General features: G+C 36.3%; 1 protein-coding gene across 5 annotated transcripts in view; it reads right to left on the reverse strand.

Annotated features, from left to right (window-relative positions):
- The window catches only part of ABCD2 (ATP binding cassette subfamily D member 2), a 124,180-nt gene that overhangs the window by 51,775 nt on the left and 47,180 nt on the right, over positions 1-25,225 (reverse strand). For 2 of the 5 annotated variants that reach the window (XM_077953860.1, XM_015151446.3), the window contains exons 9-10: positions 23,252-23,377; positions 8,034-9,535 (exon numbers count right to left, since the gene is read on the reverse strand). In XM_077953860.1, coding sequence (XP_077809986.1) covers positions 9,316-9,535; positions 23,252-23,377 — 346 coding nt within the window. In that variant the 3' untranslated portion in view covers positions 8,034-9,315. Of the gene's footprint in view, positions 1-8,033; positions 9,536-16,704; positions 16,868-23,251; positions 23,378-25,225 lie in introns of those variants that run through there. The other 3 variants (XM_077953858.1, XR_013400960.1, XM_028829407.2) reach the window with 3 other exon arrangements.

Consider the following 25,225-nt stretch of genomic DNA (forward strand, 5'->3'; position numbering starts at 1 on the left):
CCGCTCCCCACCCGCTACACCCTTGTTCTGCTCTCTAATCTTTGCACATACCAGAGATTTCGTAAGTTCTGTGAGTACCTGGTTTTCTGCACGTACCAGAGATTTTGTTTTGCACATACCAGAGATTTTGTAAGTTCTGAGGCAAGGTCACAAGACGTGTTTAAGTAAGATAAACTCTTGCTGCCATAAACCTGCTCTCCCGCCTCAAAGTTTGAACCAAAATATCAGAAATGGCGGGAACCAATCATAGTTAGCCAAATCGCCTTGTTCAAACACTAGCCAATCATATATCTGATTTGTATAATAACTCTATGCCCACTTTTCTTAGACTATATAACATTGTTCGGAGCTGAGTGGGGGGGCTCTCCTGCCTGTCTCGTTTCACGAGCGAGGGAGAGTTCCAGGTTCGAACCTGTAATAAAGATCCTTGCTGCTTAGCTTTGACTCTGGACTCTGGTGGTCTTCTTCGGGGAATAAACGGTCTGGGCATGACAAGAATACTTTTACCACTTTCCTTTCTCAGAATTCAGGCCTGTCCTCGGAATGCTACAGGTTACAGCCCATTTGAGCTCCTGTGTGGACACTCCTTTTTATTAAGCCCCAGTCTCATTCCAGACACCAGCCCAACTTGGACTGCACCCAAAAAACTTGTCATCCGTACTATCTTCTGTCTAGTCATACTCCTATTCACCGTTCTCAACTACTCATAAATGCCCTGCTCGTGTTTACACTGCTGGTTTACACGGTTTCTCCAAGACATCACAGCTGATATCTCCTAGTGCTATTCCAAACCGCCACTCTAAATTCCCTCTTAAAGTAAATAAATAATCTCTGCTGGCAAGGCTATGCTGAACCTCCCTTGGCACTCTCTAATTAGATGTCCTAGGTCCTCCCAATTCTTAGTCCTTCAATACCTGTTTTTTCTCCTTCTCTTACCTTGTGTCTTCCGTTTAGTTTTTCAATTCATACAAAACCGCATCCAGGCCATCACCAATCATTCAATACGACAAATATTTCTTCTAACAACCCCACAATATCACCCCTTACCACAAAATCTTCCTTCAGCTTAATCTCTCTCACTCTAGGTTCCCATGCCGCCCCTAATCCCACTTGAAGCAGCCCTGAGAAACATCACCTATTCTCTCTCCATACCACCCCCCCATAAATTTTTCACTGCCCCAACACTTCAACACTATTTTGTTTTATTTTTCTTATTAATATAAGAAGGCAGGAATGTCAGGCCTCTGAGCCCAAGCCAAGCCATCACATCCCCTGTAACTTGCACATATATGCCCATATGGCCTGAAGTAACTGAAGAATCACAAAAGAAGTGCAAATGCCCTGCCCCACCTTAACTGATGACATTCCACCACAAAAGAAGTGAAAATGGCCAGTCCTTGCCTTAAGCGATGACATTATGTTGTGAAATTCCTTTTCCTGGCTCATCCTGGCTCAAAAAGCTCCCCCACTGAGCACCTTGTGACCCCCACTCCTGCCCACCAGAGAACAACCACCCTTTGACTGTAATTTTCCTTTACCTACCCAAATCCTATAAAATGGCCCCACCCTTATCTCCCTTCACTGACTCTCTTTTCGGACTCAGCCCGCCTGCACCCAGGTGATTAAAAAGCTTTATTGCTCACACAAAGCCTGTTTGGTGGTCTCTTCACACGGATGCACATGACAGAATGGAGGAGGGATGGGGGAAACAGCTATTTGGAAGCAGAGAAAACAAACTGAGGCCAGATCATGGTGGGCTTTAAATACCATGAAACGAGTTTTAATTAAAAAAATTATTTTCAGGCTAAGACTTGAAAAGAATTTTCTCTAAAGATGATATACAAATGGCCAACAGTATGTGAAAGGATGCTCAATATCACTAATCATGAGAGAAATGCAAATCAAAACTACAATGAGGTATCACATCATACTCATTAGGTTGGCTCCTATCCAAAAAGTAGAAAATAACAAGTGTTGGTGAGGATGTGGAGAATTTGGAGCTCTTGTGCACTGTTGGTAGGACTGTAAAACAGTGCAGCCCCTAGGAAAAACAGTACGGAGATTCCACACACACACACAAAATAAAAACTCAGCAATTCACCTCTAGGTGTATATCTGAAAGAACTGAAAACATGGTCTCAAAGAGATAATTGTACAACCACATTCACACAGCACTATTCACAATAGCCAAGAGGCTGAAGCAACCCAAGTAAATGATTAGGCAAAATATGGTATATACATGTACTGGACTGTTATTCAGCTTTAAAAAGGAAAGAAATTCTATCACATGCTACAACATGGAGGAGTCTTGTGGACATTATGCTAAACGAAATGAGTCAGTCACAAAAAAGCAAATACTGTACGATTCCACTTATGTAATGTATGCAAAGTTGTCAGATTCATAGAAACAGAAAGTAGACTGGTGGTTACTTGGAACTACGGGTTGGAGAAAAAGGAGAGTTTAATGGACATAGAATTTCAGATCTGCAAGATAAAGTTCTGAACATCTACTTCATAACAATATGAATGTAGTTAACATTACTGAACTGTACACATAAAAATGTTAAAGGTGGTAAATTTTATGTTACGTGTTTTTTACCAAAATAAAAAAGAATTCATTAACTTAAGTCCTCAAAATATTTATGCTGCTTTGTAATAAACTTCTAAGGGGTTGTGTGTGTGTGTGTGTGTGCGCGCATGTGCATGTGTGTATGTGTGTTAGGTTGTAGTAAAATATATGTATAGAAGGTCCCTGCCTTAGGAGAGTCTGACCTCTGATTTTTCAACTTTACCATTGTATGGAAGTGATATGCATCCAGTGGAAACTGTACTTCCAGTTTCCAATTTTGAAATTTGATCTTTTCCTGGGCTAGAGATATGCAGTATGATACTCTCTTGCACTGCTAGGCAGGGTCAGTGAGCCTCAGTTCCCAGTCAGCCACTCATCAGAAGGGTAAACAACTAATACTCTACAGTGCACTATGATGCTAGATGATTTTGCCCAACTGTAGGCTAACGTAATATAATGGAGCACATTTAAGCTACGATTTTTTGTAGGTTAGGTACATTAAATGTACTTTTGATTTACAATATTTTCAGCCTACTATGTGTTTATCAAAATGTAACCCCATCTTAAGTCAAGGAGCATCTGCATCTGCTTGGATCTACATTAACCTCATTTATCTATACCCTACCTATGTAAGTCTTGGAAACTCGTCTCATATAAACAATGAGCTATCCTAAACAAAGAGACTTTGACAATTACTTCATCAGTCTTTATCACTCTGGAAATATCAGTATCTGCATGTTCAAAAAGGTCTCTTTATATTAGCTCTCCAATAAGATGTCTCCTGATTATAAGACCTCTTTTTTACCTTCCCAGGTGAGTCCTCAGACAATTCTTTAATTTTATACATTGGTAGGTTCAATGCATTTTAATTAAAGTTAATATATTTAATATATAAAAATTAAATATACTTCATATATAGGGTTACCCCTTATTTATATGGATTAAACTGACTAAAATTAAATGCTATAGCCAAGTTAATGTTATTTCATGTTTATCAATATTTCGTTGCTTCATTGCGACATAATCTATTTTTAGGATAATATTAAATCACATAAAAACTCATAGGTGAATACTTAATCTCCTTGTTTCTATACTGTGTCACAAGTACTGAGACAAATTATGTAACTTTAAATATGATTAACTTTGGAATTATTGTTTATTGTACAACTATAATTGTTTATTTTTCTTTTGCTTTTTAGAACTTTCCTGCTATGTTTATCTGCATTTTGTGGTAACATAAGAGACATACCTTTGAATGTATAAAACTGGTTCATTTTACATGATCTGAACTTGAGAAGCTGTTTCTTTTTTTTTTTTTTTTTTGAGACGGAGTCTTGCTCTCTCACCCAGGCTGGAGTGCAGTGGCCGGATCTCAGCTCACTGCAAGCTCCGCCTCCCGGGTTCACGCCGTTCTCCTGCCTCAGCTTCCCCAGTAGCTGGGACTACAGGCGCCCGCCACCTCGCCGGGCTAGTTTTTTGTATTTTTTAGTAGAGACGGGTTTTCACCGGATTAGTCAGGATGGTCTCGATCTCCTGACCTCGTGATCCGCCCGTCTCGGCCTCCCAAAGTGCTGGGATTACAGGCTTGAGCCACCGCGCCCGGCCGAGAAGCTGTTTCTTATGTTTCAAGACAACATGCTAAATATATGGGACCATCCACTGGTGAAGGATGTATAGTCCTATGGACTGGTTTTATTGGAACTTTTAATAGCCCAAGTTGAAGATCATGAGGATTGTGAAACCCAAAAGTGTCTTATTAAGGGAATCCTGCTGCCAGAATATGCTTATCACTTAAATTGCAACAGAGTGGTCTTCGAAAATACAAGAGCTGAGAAGATACTACAAAACAAGTCAGTCATTTATATGGAGTCACAACATCTAACAGGCATACATTTGTTTAATATTGATATACTAAAATATTTCATGAGGGCTCTGACAAGGACTGTCTTGCTAATCTCTGAATCCCTAGCATAGTGACTGGTACCTGGAAGTGTCAATAAGTATTTACTGAACCAATGAATGAATAATGACAACCAGGGTCTCAAAACCTTTGAAAATTTGCCTCATGTTCTCCCTCACCCATAGGACTACACCCATAATTTAAAATAAAATAATAAAAATATAATGTGTAACATAAATTTCTTTTTTAGATGAAAAGTGCATCTATCTGTTTGGTTAACCAGAAACCTTGAGTCAGTATAATTTGAGACAAAACCAAAATTATACTTAATATTTATGTTAAAAATAGTAATAATGAAAAATGTTCTAAACTAACTAAAAGGTTATGTGGAGTTGCATAGGCTTTATAAACAAATATTGCTCATGTCAAATTTCAGCTTTATAGTTTGGGTATTATATGAGGTTGGATGAATTACTTAACCTTTCTCTCCTCATTTTCTTCTTTCATTAAATTAGCATTTTGTGAAAATTTGGTGAGTCTGTAAATGCAACACTTTTTGCCTACTTGGTAAATATTAATAATAAATACAGCTGTTGACTTTTTATCTGACTGATGGCATTCATTTTCCTGATTTTCAATGGTCATAGCATCTTTGGACAGGGAACACATTTTATTTAGTAATAGAACTTAGCACAGTACCTGGCATAGGTAGTTACTTAACAAATGTGTTGTATTAATAAAGAAAATTAATATTCAAATAACTGGTGACTATTGTCTATAATTCTACACACGGTTATATACAATTCAATATATAAGTAAGGTATATATAGACATATACCCAACATGGCCATTTAAAGTATAGAAATAGGGTATTTTGTACCAATGGAATAATTTGTAATTCCTTTGATTAATCTAGTCTTTTCCTTAATGGTTAAGGAATTCCTAAGGAATGATGAACTCAGGTAAATACACATCAGATGGAAATTATATTATAATGTACTCACACACAGTCATAATCTCATTTAGCTACATAATGATTTTTACCTTTAAGGACATTTTTCTCATTCATTTTCATTAATACAACTCTGGCTTATAAATAGACCATTGGTTTTGAAAATTTCACAACATGAAATGTAAACCAGCCCTGAACTTGGTAATCAGGAAAAGCATCAACAATGAAGAAGAAATTGGTTTTTAATAAAAATATTTTATACATCCACTTGAAAGCGCTCATGTGGCAAACATTAGAAGTACAATCCCCAAACATATTCGACATATCTAAATGTGTATAATCAGAACTGTAAATAGCCTAGGCTATGTGAAAGTACTTTTCACTTCTAAATGAGGACAATTTTGCCCATAAAGTAATTATATCAAAGTCATCTTTTTAAATCAATGATTTAATAACCTTTACCATCATTTTATGCATATATCAGAAGTATGTAACATTCTCTGGATTTGGGTTTCAATGTGTAACAGATTTTTCCAGACTTATTGAATCAAAAAGCTATTCCAAACAGATTATAATAGGATGAATCTAATGCCAAATATGAAATTATACTTGGAACCATGTTTCAAATAAAAATTAACATATTCATTTATGCCTTTACTGACAGACCAAAATTTGAGACAAAAACCAAATTTCTATCAATGGAAAACAATTCCCACTGTAAACAAATGTAAACTTGAGTTGAGTTTTAAGGTATATCATTCTTCTTGAGATTATTTGAGAGGGATTATTACACATTATCCTGCTTACAAGAACACAAACTGTTTTTCAGACTCATGCTTGCCATAACATTACATGCTGTAGAAATATAATGCAACATTTTCGTAGAATGCAACTTATTTTTCAAGTTTAAGAGTTAACCTGAAGAACGCACATTTTAAAATCAAGCTCCATAAACTTATAGCTTTTTGTTTGACCAAAAATATGTCAAACGTTTGGGCAAATAGATATAACATGGTAAAATCAGTTTGAAACTTGAAATATTATTTCTCTTTTCCTTTCCTCATCTATCCCTTGCTATATTCAAAAATGGCTAGTTTCTCAGTCTTTTTCATGTTTTTCATAAAATATAAGAGTAGTAAAATATGGTATACCCACTGGACCATTTGGAAACAATTGAAGGGTACATAAATACAAGTTCAAATCAGAGATTTTTTCCCTTCCAAGTTAAAGATATTGGTCCTGAAAAATAAATTCAGAAAACAAAAAGGCACAAAAAGCTCATGGAAAACATGTTCACATTAGAACTTTAACATTTAAATTGCAGTGTATATAGTTTTTAATACAGAATTTTAGGCATCTTTGAATCCTGTACATTACAAATAATGAGTCTTTTTTGCTTTAGTTCATGGGTAAAATATATTTAATAATGACTAATTACAAATCTAATATTTGTTTTGGCATTCTTTTCAATGTTTTATTTTTATATTATATATATATTTTATATTATGAAAATTAAGGCATGAAAATTATACACATCTTTCACATGAGGATTTTTCATTTTCTTCTTGTACCTGTAAAAATTAACTTAAAACTCTTGCCTCAGACTTTTCCCCTTGTAGCAGTATAAACTGGATAATCACTTACATAGAAAAGATTAATGAATAATTTTTATTTTATTTTATTTTATTTTATTTTATTTTTATTTTTTTTTTTTTTGAGACGGAGTCTCACGCTGTTGCCCAGGCTGGAGTGCAGTGGCGTGATCTCGGCTCACTGCAAGCTCCGCCTCCTGGGTTCACGCCATTCTCCTGCCTCAGCCTCCTGAGTAGCTGGGACTACAGGCGCCCGCCACCGCGCCCGGCTAATTTTTTGTATTTTTAGTAGAGACGGGGTTTCACTGTGGTCTCGATCTCCTGACCTTGTGATCCGCCCGCCTCGGCCTCCCAAAGTGCTGGGATTACAGGCTTGAGCCACCGCGCCCGGCCTAATGAATAATTTTTAGCAAGTTTAAGTTTTGGTTCCATGTTTCTTAAAAAAATCTTTAATTCCTGCCTCACTTTTCTAACAGGAAGTTGTAACTGATGAATAAGTAGGTGATGATACTAACAGAAAACGTTGGACAAATGTACTGATTATAATTTTACATTGCATTCCTTCATTTAAGTTGGTTACATTTATTGACAATTAAAAATGCACTGATTATCATGTCAGAATTGAAAATGTAGAAATGTTTTGATGTTCTATAACGATCATTATGAATGACTTTCAGGTACTCTATCACCTGAAAAGGTCTAAGAATCACAGACTTAACATCTATTATGGCTGTGCCTCAATAGGCAAATAAAAATCCTAGGCCACTAACAACTGATCATTCCAATATTCTTCTGGTATATCAACGTGGTATCATAGGCAGCAAGAGATAAAGTTTCAGTCTTGGCTTTTGTACTTCCAACTCCAGTGTACACAAATAGAATAAAATCTATTTCATACGGCTAGTCCATATAGACTATTTCTCATTGTGCTCAATAAATATTAAATTTACCAAAACCATAATTATTTGCCCTTCTCATTGCTAATGCCTTAGTGGTACATTAATATTGAGTAAGACTGCATAGTTGCTGAATGATTTACTAACTTTCTTCATTCATTTTAAATGACAGAATAATGATCTTTGCACTTTGTACTTAATTTTCATTTCTTGTAAACAATAATCAAATAACAATAACACTAACATTACTAAATTTATTTTATTTTCTACACCTCATCTAACTTTTATTGCTATTATAACCCAGTTTGATTTAAAGGATAATAACAAAAGAGCACTAAACCAGGGAGTCAGGAGAACTTCATTTGATTTCTCGATCTTTCCTTAAGTAAAGTGCATGATTAGGGCGAGTCTGAGTGTCAATTTTCTCAAAAGCAAAGTAGGAAAAATAGTATTTGTCTCAAAACATTGTCATAAACATTAAGGTGAAATGATGTAAATGGGGATTGTAAATTATAAGGTACTATTGCAATGTATGTTATTACTATGATTCTCAGAATCCTTAAGTTCTTTTATGCCACGGCAGTTCTTAATATGTGGACTCATCCTTGGGCAAAAAAATAAGCTGTGTATTTCTGTACAGAAGCTGCAATAGATAATTCTGCTAAGCAAATTATCAGGTTGAGACATTGTTTGGATACTCCTTTTCCGTATTGGCAACTCTCTTTTTAAAATGAAAGGGTTTATTTAAAAATATTTAAGATTCTTACTAAAATTAATTTGTTATATGCCCTCATTAAGATGCTTAAAGTCCAACATTTAAAAACATGGCATTTTATACATTTTAGCCATGCTTTTTTCTTTCAACTAATGCCATTAAAACAATTTTTATATTGAAATTATTTATAAAACTATCAGCTATTTTGTACAGGTTTAGTTGGCCACTAGCAATGATCAATTTGAATTCTAGCTGTTAAACCTAATATCAACCGTAAATGGACTAAATGTCAATCAAAGTTCGAATTTTATGCACTTGGTATCAACCCAAATGCTGCTCTTAACTTGTTTCATTTCCAGAATGCCTCCCATGTTTGTTAAGAACTTCAGACACACCACATATTCATAGTAAATCTGGTACTCATCATGAATTCACCTAGAAAATCCTGTTTTACAAGTGCATTAGGCCTTCACTAGGAATTAGTGTAAGTCATAATGACTGATCTTACATAATGCATTTGTTTATTTTCTTCTGAAAAGTCAGATCATATACTTCCTTAATGCTAAAATCTTATAAAACATGTCTTGCTGCCTTTTCTTCTCTGTGCTTAGCTTAACATAATTCATGCAGTATAACAGAGTGTCTTTGAGCCTTTATCTAATAATTAACTTTTAAAATATGTCAAAACTAATTAAGAAGTCTCATCTTCATTTTTAATTGTTTTCAGCACTGAGTCTTCTCCCAAAATTTTACATAGTTCATTGAGTCTCTGCTGCATTTTGGGAATTCCAGCTAGCTGAGATTCTAGCTTTTGCTTTTCTTCACTCAATGTCAAACGGATAGCAGTATCCAATTGTTCAAAGCGCCAACCTCCTTCACCATCAAACTGTAATAAATGTGTGTGGTATTTCCTGCATAATTAAAATGAAATAATATTATTAGCCATAATTTTGAAAAATCATTTTATATGTATGTTTTTCATTCAAATTGATACCCAAAGGCAAATTTTAAGTAGGTGCTATTTTCCATTTGAGTTTTAAGGACATATCAAGAAGTTAAATACTGTGATTTTTTTAAACCCCAAAAGCCACTAATCTGATGTTTAGGAAGATATTATTTTTTTTTTTCATATTCTGAATGCATATTAACTGTAAAGGCAGACATGCTGTTGCATGTATTTAATTTATCTTCATAATTCAATATGGCTCCTGAATAAATAGTAAGGCATACTTAGAATGGGAGTAAGGAAAGGAAGCTGAGGAAAGAAAATCAACATTAAAAGGTCACAGAGAGAAAAGCTAAGGAAAATAAAGGAAATACAATCGCAATTCATTAATATACCATCCTTTGGGAATGAGTTCTTCTACATAAGTAAAAGTTTCTCTATAATAAACATAGTTTAAAAACATTTTTAAAAACAACTCTTTCATAGAGGAAATTTTTTTTTTTTTTTTCTTTTTGTTGAGACAGAGTCTCGCTTTGTCGCCCAGACTGGAGTGCAGTGGCCGGATCTCAGCTCACTGCAAGCTCCGCCTCCCGGGTTCACGCCATTCTCCTGCCTCAGCCTCCCTAGTAGCTGGGACTACAGACGCCCGCCACCTCGCCCGGCTAGGTTTTTGTATTTTTTTTAGTAGAGACGGGGTTTCACCGTGTTAGCCAGGATGGTCTCGATCTCCTGACCTTGTGATCCGCCCGTCTCGGCCTCCCAAAGTGCTGGGATTACAGGCTTGAGCCACCGCGCCCGGCCCATAGAGGAAATATTTTTAAGATACTTCCACGTTTTTATATAATTTAATCTCTTTCTCATGGCTCAGTTTCATAATTAGGAACTTCACAGAGGTACAGAGATTATTTTACTGATGAGATAGGAGATGATCCACTTTGCCCTAAAGGAGGCTGAGGTCACCATTCCGTGGGCTTTGTCGGGGATATTTGGTGAGAGAAAAGTTGGCAGAGCTGGTCCTGCATAGCTGAGCCACCTGCATTTTGTCACTGCTGAACTGGCCTATATTCTTATATGTCCTCAATTTTTCTGCCTTCCCCTATAGTTTTTCTCACTTCTTGTTTCCTTTCAAGATCTCATCTGTCATTATTAACTATGATTGGTGGGCTTTTTTCAAGCAGTTTCCTCCTGCTTTTTAAAAAATTGAGATATATTCACATACCACAAGTTCATCCTTTGAAGCGTAAAATTCAGTGATTCTTAGCATAATCACAAGCTCATGCAACCATCACCAGTAATTTCAGAACATTCTCTTCAACCCCAAAAGAAACCCATTACCCATTAGCAGTCCTTCTCCATTTCCCTTTCCCTTAGCTCCTGACAACCACTAATCTATTCTCTGTCTCTATAGATTTCTCTATTATAGATATTTCATATACATGGAATTCTAGAATATGTGGCCTTTTGTGACGGACTTCTTTTGCTTATAAAAATGATTTCAAGGGACCGAGGGTGAAGGAAGATGGTGGAATAGGACTCTCCAGTGATCATCTCCTTGCAGGAACACATCAAATTGAGCAACCATCTACATATAAAAATACCCCTACAGGAGTTAAGGAAACCAGGCAAGAGTTAACAGTATCTGGTTATAGAATAATAATAAGAAAATAGGCCGGGCACCATGGCTCATGCCTGTAATCCCAGCACTTTGGGAGGCTGAGGCGGGTGGATCATGAGTTCAGGAGATCAAGGCCATCCTGGCTAACACGGTGAAACCCCGTCTCTACTAAAAATACAAAAAAAAAATTAGCTGGGTGCAGTGGCAGCTGCCTGTAGTCCCAGCTACTCGGGAGGCTGAGGCAGGAGAATGGCGTGAACCCAGGAGATGGAGCGTGCAGTGGGCCAAGATCATGCCACTGCACTCCAGCCTGGGTGACAGAACGAGACTCTGTCTCAAAAAAAAAAAAAAAAAAAAAGGAATAATAAGAAGAAAATAGTCATTGAAGTGGGTAGGAAGTGCAGTTTTACATTCCCCAAGTCACCCATGTCCCAACCACAAAGTGCAGAGCTCAGAGAGAAGTACCATCTACTTGGGGAAAAGAGAGGGATGTAAGCATAAGACTTTGCATTGGAACACACTACCAGGCCTGCCACAGTAAAACCCAGCACTAGACAGACTCCTACAGCCCCTCGCTTCTGCTGGTACCTGCAGACTGAGCCTCTGAACCTGCCTCAGTTGCCAGACAGAAACCTGTTGTCCCTGTCAGACAAACTCAATTTCTGGTCTGCATCACCACTAACCAACTAACTATAGAAGCCATGGGCTCCAAACAGCCCACAGTGGCAGGCAGGACTCAATGGCTGGGGGCTCAGATTTCAGCTCAGCACTGTGCCAGCCTTGGTGGCCAAGGGATTCCACCCTGGCACTGCACCATCCACCATGGCCCTGGGATTACAGTGCTCTTGGTGTTACAATAGTTGCAGCAATCACTATCTTAGAAACCACAGCAGGTGGCCTGCCTAGAATTTCTGGATAGCCTTACTGTCAAAGAACTTTCCCAGACAAAGCTAGACTATGCAAACTGGAATAAATTTCTAGTTCTTTAATGTGTAGACATCAACTCATGACCACAAGGATCAAGAACAATCAGGGAAATGGGATTCACCAAATGGATAGAATAAAGTGCCAGTGACTGACTCTAAAAAGATGGAGACATATGACCTGCCTGGCAAAAAAATTAAAATAGTTGTTTTTTAAGTAAGTTCAGTGAATAATATGGTTTGTCTGCATCCTCACCCAGAATCTCATTTTGAATTGTAATCCCCACAAGCCCCATGTGTCAAGGAAGAGACAAGGTGTAGGCAGTTGGATCATGGGGGTGGCTTTCCCCATGCTGTTCTCATAATAATGAGTGAGTTCTCATGAGATCTTGCGGCTTTATAAGTGTTTGGTAGTTCCTCCTGTGTTCATTCTCTTTCCTGCTGCCTTGTGAAGAAGGTGCCTTGCTTCCCTTTCACCTTCCACCATGATTGTAAGTTTCCTGAGGCCTCCCCAACCATGCTGAACTGTGAGTCAATTAAATCATTTTTCCTTTATAAATTATCCAGTCTAGGGCAGTTCTTTATAGCAATATGAAAACAGACTAATACAGTAAATTGGTACTGGTAGAGTGGGGTACTGCTATAAAGATACCCAGGCCTAGCATGGTGGCTCATGCCTGTAATCCCAGCACTTTGGGAGTCTGAGGCAGGTGAATCACAAGGTCAGGAGTTCAAGACCAGCCTGGTCAAGATGGTGAAACCCAACTCTACAAAAATACAAAAATTAGCTGGGCATGATGGTGGGTGCCTATAATCCCAGCTATTCGGAAGGCTGAGGCAGGGAATTGCTTGAATCCAGGAGGCAGATGTTGCAGTGAGCTGAGATTGCACCACTGCACTCCAATCTGGGTGACAGAGTGAGACTCTGTCTCAAAAACAAACAAAAAAAAAGATACCCAAAAGTGTGGAAGTGACTTTGGAACTGGATAACAGGCAGAGACTGAAACAGTTTTGAGGGCTCAGAAGAAGATGGGAAGATGTGGGAAAGTTTGGAACTTCTTAGGGACTTATTGAATTGCATTGACCAAAATGCTGACAATAATATGGGCAATGAAGTCCAGGCTGAATTAGTCTCAGATGAAGATGAGAAACTTCTTGGGAACTAGAGCAAAGGTGACTCTTGCTATGTTTTAGCAGAGACTGGTGACATTTTGGCCCTGCCCTAGAGATCTGTGGAACTTTGGATTTGAGAGAGATGATTTAGGCGGAAGAAATTTCTAAGCAGCAAAGCATTTAGGATGTAACCTGGGTGCTCTTAAAAGTTTTCAGTTTTATGCTTCACAGAGAGATGATTTGGAATTGGAACTTATGTTTAAAAGGAAAGCAGAGCATAAAAGTTTAGAAAATTTATAGCCTGATGATGCAATGGAAAAGAAAAAACCATTTTCTTGGGAGAAATTCAAACCAGCTGCAGAAATTTGCATAAGTAATGAGGAACCAAATGTTAATCACCAAGACAAGGGGGAAAAGGTGTCCAAGGCATGTAAGTGGTCTTCATGGCAGTCCTGGAGGCATAGGAGGTAAAAATGGTTTCCTGGGCCAGGTCCAGGAACTTTCTGCTTTGTACAGTCTCAGGACTCGGTGCCCTGTGTCCCAGCTGTGGTTAAAATGGGAAAATGTACAGCTCAGGCCATTGCTTCAGAGGGGACAAGCCCCAATCCTTGGTGGTTTACATGTGGTGTTAGACCTGTGGTGCACAGAAGTCAAGAACCGAGGTTTGGGAAGCTCTGCCTAGATTTCAGAGGATGTATGGAAACACCTGGATATCCAGGCAGAAGTTTGCTGCAGGGTCAGAGCCCTCATGGAGAACCATTGCTAGGGCAGTGCAGAAGGAAAATGTGATGTCAGAGCCCCAACACAGAGTCCCCACTGGGGCATTGCCTGGTAGAGCTGTGAGAAGAGGGCCACCATCCTCCAGACCCCAGAATAGTAGATCCATAAACAGCTTGCACCATGTCCTGGAAAAGCAGCAGACACTCAATGCCAGCCCATGAAAGCAGCCATACCCTGCAAAGCTACAGGGGTGAGCAGACCAAGGCTATAGGAGCCCACCTCTTGCATCAGCATCCCATGGATGTGAGACATGGAGTCAAAGATTATTTCAGAGCTTTAATATTTGACTGATCCACTGGATTTAGGATTTGCACAGGGCCTGTAGCCCCTTCACTTTGGCCAATTTCTCCTATTTGGAAAGGGTGTATTTGCCCATTGCATGTACCCCTGTTGTATCTAGGAAGTAACTAACTTTGGACTTGGACTCTCGGGTTAATTCTGGAATGAGTTAAGACTTTGAGGGGCTTTTGGAAGGGCATGATTGTGTTTTGAAAGTGAGGAATTGAGATTTGGGAGGGGCCAGGGCAAAATGATACAGTTTGGCTGTGTCCCTACCCAAAATCTCATCTTGAGTTGTATTCCCCATAATCTCCATGTGTCAAGGGAAAGACCAGGTGGAGGCAATTGGATCATGATGGGGTTCCCCCATGTTGTTCTCATGATAGTGATTGAATTCTCATGAGATTTGATGGTATTATAAGTGTTTGGTAGTTCCTCCTCAGTTCATTCTCCTTCCTGCCACCTTGTGAATAAGGTGCCTTGCTTCCCCCTCACCTTCTGCCATGATCATACGTTTTCTGAGGCCTCTCCAGCCATGTTGAACTGTGAGTCAATTAAGCCTCTTTTCTTTATAAATTACACAGTCTCAGGCAGTTCTTTATAGCAGTATGAAAATGGACTAATACAGCAAACTTCAATAAAATACAGAGAAACAATTCAGAAATTAGAGAAAAGTAATAGATATGAAATAATGGGAAAAAAGCCAGAAATACTGGAGCTGAAAAATACGATGAAAAAAATAAAAATGCAATACAGACATCAACAGCAGAATTTATCAAACAGAAGAAAAAAATATGTGAACTTGAAAACAGGTTACTTGCAAACTTACACTATATGAAAAAAGAACGAAAAGGAATAAAGAAAGCTTATGGGACTTATGAAATAGCATCAGAAGAACAAATATCGCCTGGACATGGTGGCTCATGCCTGTAATCCTATTGCTTTGGGAGGCTGAGGTGGGTGGATAATAAGAGGTCAGGAGTTCAAGACTAGCCTGACCAACCTGGTGAAACCCCGTCTCTACTGAAAATACAAATTTAGCCCAGCCTGGCGGTGTGTGCCTGTACTCTCAGCTACTTGGGATGCTGAGGCAGGAGAATTGCTTGAACCCAGGAAGCAGAGGTTGCAGTGAGCTAAGATCATGCCATTGCACTCCAGCCTGGGTGACAAGAATGAGATGCCAGTTCCAAAAAAAAAAAAAAATAGAGCAAATACATGAGTTGTTGGTATTCAAGAAGGAGTTAAGAAACATAAAGATTTATAAAGCTTATTTAAATAAATCATAGCAGAAACATTTCAAAATCTGGAGACAGATATAAATATCTAGGTACAGAGGTACAGGAAGGTCAAAAGTCTTCAATCATATTCAATCCAAATAAGACTACCTTATGATATATTACAATCAAACTGCCAAAAACCAAAGACAAAGAGAGAAAGCTGAAAGCAAGAAGAAAATAACATATAAGGGAGTTCTAATATGTCTGTTATCAACTTTTTCAGTAGAAACTTCACTGGCTACGAGAGAATGGGATTACATATTCAAAGTGCTGAAGGAAAAAAAACCTTTCAACCAAGAATTCTGTTCTTAGCAAAATTGTCCTTTGGAAATGAAAGAGATAGACTTTCCCACACAAACCAAAGCTGAGGGGATTTATCACCACCAGACATGTCTTACAATGAGTACTAAAGGGAGTTCTTCACATTGAAAGAATGATGCTAATGGGTAATAAGAAAACATTCGAAAGTATAAAACTCACTGGTAAAAGCAAGTACGCAGTCAAATTCAGAATACTCAAATAATGTAATGGGGGTATGTAAATCACTTATTTATTTAGTGTGAAGGTAAAAAGACAAAACTACTAAAAATAATAAGCACTAAAATAATTTGTTAAAGTATATACAATATAAAAATATGTAAATTGTAATACTAAAAATTCAAAATGGGGAATAAAGGGTAAAGGTTGTGTTTTTTTGCAATTTGTATATACTTTAACAACTAAAATAATTTATTAATGTATATACAATATAAAAAGACGTAAATTGTGATATTAAAAATTCAAAATGGGAGATAAAGGGTAAAATTTGTGCCTTTTTTGCAATTAAATTAAAGTTGTTATGAACTTAAAATAGCATGTTATAAGATGTTTTTGTAAGCCTCATGTTAACCATGAAGCAAAAACATAGGTACAAAAATAACATGTTTAACTATAAGATGTTTTTTGTAAGCCTCATGGTAACCACAGAGCAAAAACCTGTAGTAGACACACTAAAAATAAAAAGCAAGGAATCAAAACATATTAGTAAAGAAAATCACTTACTCACAAAGAAAGACTGTGAGAGGAAAAAAGGAAGAAAATATATACAAAACAACTAGGAAGCAATTAACAAAATGACAGGAGTAATTCCTTACCTATTAATAATTACCTTGAATGTTAATGGATTAAGTTCTCCAATTAAAACACAGAGTGTCTGGGCCAGGTGCAGTGGCTCACGTCTGTAATCTCAGCACTTTTGGAGGCCGAGGCGGGCAGATCACTTGAGGTCAGGAGTTTGAGACCAGCCTGGCCAACATGGTGAAACCCCATCTCTACGTAAAAAAAAAAAAAAATACAAAAATTAGCTGGGTGTTGTGGTGGGCCCCTGTAATTCTACCTACTCAGGAGGCTGAGGCAGGAGAATCACTTGAACCTGGGAAGCAGAGGTTGCAGTGAGCTGAGATCACACCACTGCACTCCAGCCTGGGCTTCAAAGCAAGACTCTGTCTCAAAAAAAAAAAAAGAGTATCTGGATTAAAAGCAAGACCCAACTGTGTGCTGCCTACAAGAGACTCACTTCATCTGCAAGGACAATACAGACTAAAAGTGAAGGAATGCAAAAGATATTCTATCCAAATGAAAGCTAAAAGGCATCAGGAGTAGCTATACTCATGTCAGGTAAAATAGACTTTAAGTGAAAGCTATAAAAGAGGCCAAGAATGTTATTATATAAAAGGGTCAATTCAGCAAGAAGATATGATAATTCTGAATATATTTGAACCTAACATCAGAGCACATACATATACAAGTCAAATACTCCTAGATCTGAAAGAAGTGAACTGCAATACAATAAGAGTAGGAGACCTCAACACCCTACTTTCAGTAATTAGATCACCCAGACAGAAAATCAAGAAACACCAGATTTAAACTATATTCTAAACCAAATTTCTAAACCAATATTCTAAAAATTTATAGAAAATTTCATCAGAAAGCTTCAGAATATATATTCTCAACTACACATGAAACATTCTCCAGGATAGATCATATGCAATGCCATAAAACAAATCTTCAAAAATTTAAGAAGATTGAAATTATATCAAGTATCTTTTCTCTCCTCAATGATATAAACCTAGAAATCAATAAAAAAGAAGAACTTTGGAAACTTACAAATACATGGAAATTAAACAACATGATATTGATTAACCAATGGGTCAATAAAGAAATTAAAAGAAAAATTTTAAAAATTTTCTTCTGAGAAAAAAAAATGGAAACATAACATACCAAAATCTGTAGAATATAGCAAAAACAATTTAAAGAGGAAAATTTATAGCAATAAATACCTGCATCAAAATAGATTAAAAATGTTGAATAAACAACCTAATGTTGTAGGTCAAGGAACTGGAAAACAAGAACAAATCCAAACCAAAACTAGTAAAAGAAAGGAAATAATATACATCAGAGTGGAAACAAATAAAATAGAGCCTGGAAAAAAACATAAAATATCAGCAAAAATGAATAATTGATTTTTTCATAGATAACCAAATTTGACAAATGTTTATCTAGAATAAGAAAAAAGAAAGAAGATTCAAATAAATAAATTCAGAGATGAAAAAAGGGAAATTACAACTCATACTATAGAAACACAAAGAATGATGAGACTGTTGTAAATAATTATAAACCAACAAATTGATTAACCTAGAAGAAATGAATACATTTTGAACACATACAACCTACAAAGATTGAACTATGAAGAAACAGAAAATGTCAACAGACAAATAACAAGTAAGGAAATGGAATCACATCAAAGAAAGGCCCACAATCTGATGGCTTAACTACCAAATTCTACCAAATATTTAAAGAACTAATATTAGTCTCAAACTATTCCAAAAATTAAAAAGGAAGGAATACTTCAAAACTTATTCTATAAGGCCAGCATTACCCTGATACTGAAACCAAACAAAAAGACAACAACAAGAAAAAGAAGACTACAGGCCAATATCCTTGATGAACATAGATGCAAAAATCATCCAAAAAATACCAGCAAACTGAATTCAACAGCACTTTAAAAAGATCATTCACCATGATCACATGGAATTCATCCTGGAGATGCAAGTACAGTTGAACATATGCAAAGCAATAAATGTGGTACATAACATTAACAAAATGAAGGACAAAAAAATGTTTATCTTAATTGACACAGAACAAGCATTTGATAAAATTGAACATCCATTTATGATAAAAACATTCAACAAATTAAGCATAGGAGGAACATATCTCAACATGATAAAGACCATACATGACAAGCCCACAGCTAGCATCTATACTGAAAAGGGAAAAATTTAAAACTTTCCCTCTACAACGAGGCATGGTGGCTCATGCCTGTATATCCTAGTACTTTGGGAGGCCAAGGTGGGAAGATCACTTGACCTTAGGAGTTTTTTGGTTGCAGTGAGATATGATCACACCACTGTAGTCCAGCCTGGGCGACAGAGTGAGACCTTGACTCTAAGCAAACAAACAAACAAAAATAAAATGTTTTCTGTAAGATATGGAACAAAATAAGAATACGAACACTCACTTTTGCCACTTACATTCAGTGTACTACTGAAAGTCCTACCCAGAGCAATTAGGCAAGAAAAAGAAACAAAAGTCATCTGAATTTGAAAGGAAAAAGATAAATAAAAGAAAAAGTTAAATAAAGGAAAAATATAAATTTTCCCTGGCTGCAGATAACACGTTCCTATCCTTCATTTTGTTAATGTTACGTATCACATTTATATATAGAAAGCCCTAAAGACTCCATCAAAAAACATTAGATTTATAAATGAATTCAGTAAAGTTGAAAGACACAAAATCAGTATGTAAAAATTAGTAGCATTTGTCTACACTGACAGCAAATTATGTGAAAAAAAATCAAGAAAACAATCCCATTTACAATAGCTAGAAAAAGTTAAGCACTTAGGCATGAATACAAGCAAGGAGGTGTAAGGTCTCTACAATGAAACTATAAAACATTAATGTAAGCAATCAAAGAGGACACACATACACAAATAAAATGATATTGCATGTTTATGAATTGGAAGAATTAATATTGCTAAAATGTCCATATTACCTGAAGTGATGTACATATTCAATTTAATCCCTATGAAAATGCCAATGATAGTCTTCGGAAAAATTGAAAAAAAATTCTAAAATTTGTGTGCAACTGCAAAACACCCAGAATAGTGAAAAAATTCTTGAGCAAAAAGTACAAAGCTGGAGCCATCACACTACCTGGTGTCAAAATATACTATAAAACTATAGCAACCCAAATAGCATGGTACTGACACAAAAACAGACACACAGACTTAAGGAATAGAATAGAGAACCCAGAAATAAATCCTTGTACTTATAGTCAACTGATTTTCAACAAAGCTGCCAAGAACACTCTATTGGGAAAGGGCAGTACCCTCAATAAATTGTGGGAAACTGGATATCCACAAGGAGAAGAATGAAATTTGACCCTTATTGTTCACCATATACAAAAATCAACTCAAAATGGATTAAAGACTTCAATGCAAGACCTGAAATTATTAGAAGAATACATAGGGCAAAAATTTCATGACAAAGAAATGTAGATATAAATTTGAAATGACAATGGAATTTGGGCAATGAGTTTTGGATATGACCTCAAGAGCATAGGCAACAAAAGAAAAATTAGACAAATGGGATTACATCAAACTCAAAAGCTTCTGTGCAACAAAGAAAACAATCAACAGAATGAAGAGATACCTATCAAATTGGAGAAAATATTTGGAAACTATACATCTGATAAGGGACTAATAGCCAATATATATAAGGAATTCAAACAACTAAATAGCAAGAAAATGAATAACCTAATTACAAAATGGACAGAAGATCTGAATGAACATTTCTCAAAAGAAGATATCTTCAAAAGAAGATATACACGAATGACCAACAGGCATATCAAAAATGTTCAACAACACTAATCATTAGGTAAATTCAAATCACCTCACTCTTGTTAGAATGGCTATTAAGAAAATGACAGAAAGTGTTGGTGAGGATGTGGAAAAAACCTTATATTCCCACCTTTGGTGGGAATATAAATTAGTACAGCCATCATGGAAAACAGTAAGGAGGTTCCTTGAAATACTAAAAATAGAACTACAAAATGATCCAGCAATCCCCCACTGGAAATATATGCAAAGGAAATGATCTCAGTATGTCAAAGAGATAACTGCACTCCCATGTTTGTTGCAGCACTATTTGTACAGCCAACATATGGAATCAACCCTAGTGCCCATCAGTGGATGAAAAGATAAAGAATGTTATATATATACATGATGGAATACTACTCCACAATAAAAAAGAATAAAATCCTGCCACTTAGGAAAATATGGAAGAACCTGGAGGACATTATAGTAAGTGAAATAAGCTAGGGACAGAAAGACAAGTACCACATGATCTCACTCATGCATGGGCATTCATATATTGGGCAAACCCCACCTTCGATGTATAATGATGGTTTGGCTCATCACTCTGGTCTTACAACATTATTTGATTTCTACATGGGAGGAACCAACTGTGTAGGTGTTTCATATCCTGAGATGCAAAGGCGTGTTCTACATTACAAGCTGAGATAATATTTCAGGGTTTATCTTAGAGGAATTGAAAAGAAATTTCTATTTTAACTGAAACTCATTTGAGATAATCTTTAAACTTCCTTCACAAGTAGGAAAAAGCTTAGGAAAGTGATGGTTATACAGCTATAATTCTATCCAGGAATCAAAAATTTTAATAAGCTTCTATAAATTTTTACTTCTTCAGACACTAGTATTGATTTTAATCTTTACAATCAACAATTACTCATTTGTTGTTATGGGAAAAAATATGATACATCTTTCCCCACTTCTGAAATCTATTCAGGGAAAATACAAATTTCATTTTCCCTAAGAGAAAGAATAATCAGAAATGACAACCTAAAATGGCAAAACTAAATAAAAAATCAGAACTAACATGGTGTTTTGTTTTGTGGAGAAATGTACTTGGGTAGCTGCAATTAAATGTGCTTCTTGTCAAAAGGCATAGCCTTACAGATTTTGTTATTTACTTAAAAGACTATTTGTTCCCTCGATTGAGGAAACAATGGCTATATATGCTTTCAATGCCTCCTAAGGCTACTTGAGTAAGGAACTGAATGGCAGGATAGCATAACAAATCCATCAACACAGGTCAGAAAAACTTTTAATATCCCAACATGTGATTAATTTGGGAGAAAGTTTGGAAATTAAGGTTCATACCAAAAAGTGCTCAAGAGTTCTGGCCTAGCTCTGTGTTGTCCTTGATTCACAGGATTTACAGGCAAATGTCATTATTGTCTTAAAAATCTAGGTCCTGTTGGTCTTCCTCAGGATAAAAGTCGGAGGAAGCATATTCATTGGCATGGATCCTAACTCATGCTGGACTAGATCCAGAAAGTATATTTTTAAAAAATTCTGAAAAATCTGAATGTTTAAATTGAGTGGGAAAATAGATTATCTTTTCAATATAAATGAAACTCAGAGTCAAAGAATTTTGAACAATAAAAGCCTAATTAGATGAATACTGTTTGCTAACAACTTTAATGTAAACATTTTTTATAAGGTCAAAGGTCTAGAAGGGCTTCAAGGATTAATTCCAATAATGCTTGCTATTAGATTAGATTTGAAGCCATGTACATGATGACAACTTTGGCATGAAATCTGATCAGCCACCTGCCACAGAATGCTGCAGCCAGAAAGAGAGAGAGGAGGAATCCTGTGTAGTCCTTTAGAAAACAGGAGGCCAAAGCACATATAGAGGCAGTTATAGTTACTAAGAAGTCAAAAGAAAAAATTTTCATTGACATTGATTAAATAGAAATACAAAAGTAGAGAATGTAGTATTTATGGCTAATGCATGAGATATACTTTGAGTTCCTTATAATGAGAGCAGTTTGCTGTAGTACAGAGTGTGTGATCATGGAAGTATCACTTTTCTAATTCTCAGTTTCTTCATCTGTAAAATAGGAAGATTAGATGTCCTAAACTCCATAGGGTTGTTGTGAAACTTAAATAAGATGTGCCTGGAACAGAATAAGTGCTCAACTATTATGATGATGATGAATCAATGGAAAAGTAGGGGAATTGTAAAATTAACATCTTTATTTGAAGGGAAAATTCTATATGGTTTTATGAGATATTATTTCTAAAAAGATTTAGCTCATTTTTCTTTAAACCAACTAAAGATAAGCCCTTCCCCGGCACACCCCCCCCCGCCCGCCACCCGTGTTTTCTCCACTTAATCCTTTGAGGGAATATCAAATTGTGTGTATATATATTTTTTCCCTGGATTTTACTTTGCTGGGTTTTAAAGAAAAGACTAAAAGAATGATGTACAAATATATAAACATATTTTTCCCAGTATGTCTTACTGGGTATGATAAATATTTTCCACTAAAATAAATCACTGGATTTTTCCATGTCTTTTAAGAATTACTGGAAAGTGATGATAATTAAAATAATACGTTAATGGTATTAGGTAGGGAATATCTAAGCTACTAATGTGCAACTTAAGAGAAATATGGGTAGAAAGTAAGTGAAATACCCTACCCTCTACTGCAAAAAATTTAGCAAAGTTATTTTTTGAGAAATTTAAGGAAAAACCATCTACTACAAATTAGCACTGGAAATACTTACCAAAGAGAAGGCCTGTGTGTTATAGACAGTAAGGAAATTCCAGCCCCTTTTGCAGCCTGAAATATCTTTCCTTCGACATCAATGCTGACAGCACTGGTACATTCATCCAGCAAGGCATATTTTGGTCTTTTAAAAAGTGCACACAAAAATTAATTATTTTGCTATATGAATTATAAGTTTTTCTTTGGACAATATGAGTTGCATTGCTAACAATTTTAAAGCAACTAAAAAGAATATGACATTATTATTATTATTATTATTATTATTATTATTTTGAGACAGAGTCTCGCTCTGTCGCCCAGGCTGGAGTGCAGTGGCGCAATCTCGGCTCACTGCAAGCTCCGCCTCCCGGGTTCACGCCATTCTCCTGCCTCAGCCTCCTGAGTAGCTGGGACTACAGGCGCCCGCCACCGCGCCCGGCTAATTTTTTGTATTTTTAGTAGAGACGGGGTTTCACTGTGGTCTCGATCTCCTGACCTTGTGATCCGCCCGCCTCGGCCTCCCAAAGTGCTGGGATTACAGGCGTGAGCCACCGCGCCTGGCCAAGAATATGACATTATTAAAGGCAATAAATGATAAAGCAAAAAAGTAGTTATCCCCCCTTTGGACTATAATATCACATTTTTAATAAATTTAAATAGATTTTCTGATGCTTTCTAATAATACATTAAGCTTTATTGTTTTGTAGATGAATGAATCATAAATACGAGGCACAGGAAAGATGAGGCAGGTCACTGAGTACATTTTCCTGCAGAAAGCAGGTTCATTCTTGGTGAGAAGGGTCTGACTAACTACATGAAAAATACATTGCAGTGGCTAATGATCAAACAGGCCACAGCCCTGTTAGCAAAGATGCAATGAGAAGATTATTTTATCAGCATTGTGACTACCTAAGCATTACTAATGGAATTTCATCACTATAAGACTGTGAGAGTGAATATGGCTCATCTTAAAAATTTATAGCAGACATTTAACCTCATAATATTGGAATCATACTCCAGAATCAAATTCTTAGGAGAAAAAGTAAGTTATTTTTCTAAGTATATTGGACAATTTTCTAAGATTAATTTTTACTTTGATAATGCCTGTCTGTTATCAGAGGCATCCCATCACTTGCCATTGTTTCCCTCTGCTTATCCTTTCTCCCTCTCATCTCACCCCCTGCTCTTACTTTTCTTTGTCCTTTCCCTTTCTTCTTTCAAGTCCCTCTGGACTGTTGGTACGTAGCATGACTTAGCTTAGTTAATGGGAACAAAGTCAACTCTTACACTGTCATTTACTATTCAATTTGGAGTTGAAAATTAGTATCAAGTATTTGCCAGGACAATTTCCTTTATAAAATATATTTTGATTTTTAAAAATAAAATGACAAAAAAGTTTAAGAAAATAAAAATCAGTAATTTCTTACCAGACTAAATAATTATTTGCCCTGTAAGTAACCGTTCTAAAATGGATTTGCTTATTAATAGAATCCAGTTATCTACTACATGTAGGTCAGGTAGTCAGGGCTAATAGACACAGGAGTCAAAGACTCTAAAACTGGTCTCTATGCAAAGAATAAAAGATCAGTGCACGTTCTTCATGACAACATCAATGGAATTAGTGTCACTGGTTGACCTTTGGTTACTGTTCTGATTTAAATATTAAGCATTACTTCTTTGTCTCAGAGTTATTTTCTGTTTTGTGGATGATATTTTTAAGTGAACAAGAGGAAGAAGTAAAGGAAGTATAAAAGTGAAAGGTTGAGTAAAATATTCCTTTTGTATAAAGTTCTTTCCAGTGATTAACATGTTTATTGCATTTTGGCTTATTTTTCAGAGTGCCTTGATCGAAATAGAGAAAATATGCCATTTTAGAATTAGAAAAATGTATGCATCTCACACTCTGTTGTCATAGCAACCTCTAGTCTAGCAGATGTAAGATCACACGCTTTAGTTTCCTTGGCAGGATTGGGGTGTGTGTGTATGTGTGTGT

This window comes from Macaca mulatta, chromosome 11 (genome assembly GCF_049350105.2).
Source record: "Macaca mulatta isolate MMU2019108-1 chromosome 11, T2T-MMU8v2.0, whole genome shotgun sequence".
Classification (NCBI taxonomy): Eukaryota; Metazoa; Chordata; class Mammalia; order Primates; family Cercopithecidae; genus Macaca; species Macaca mulatta.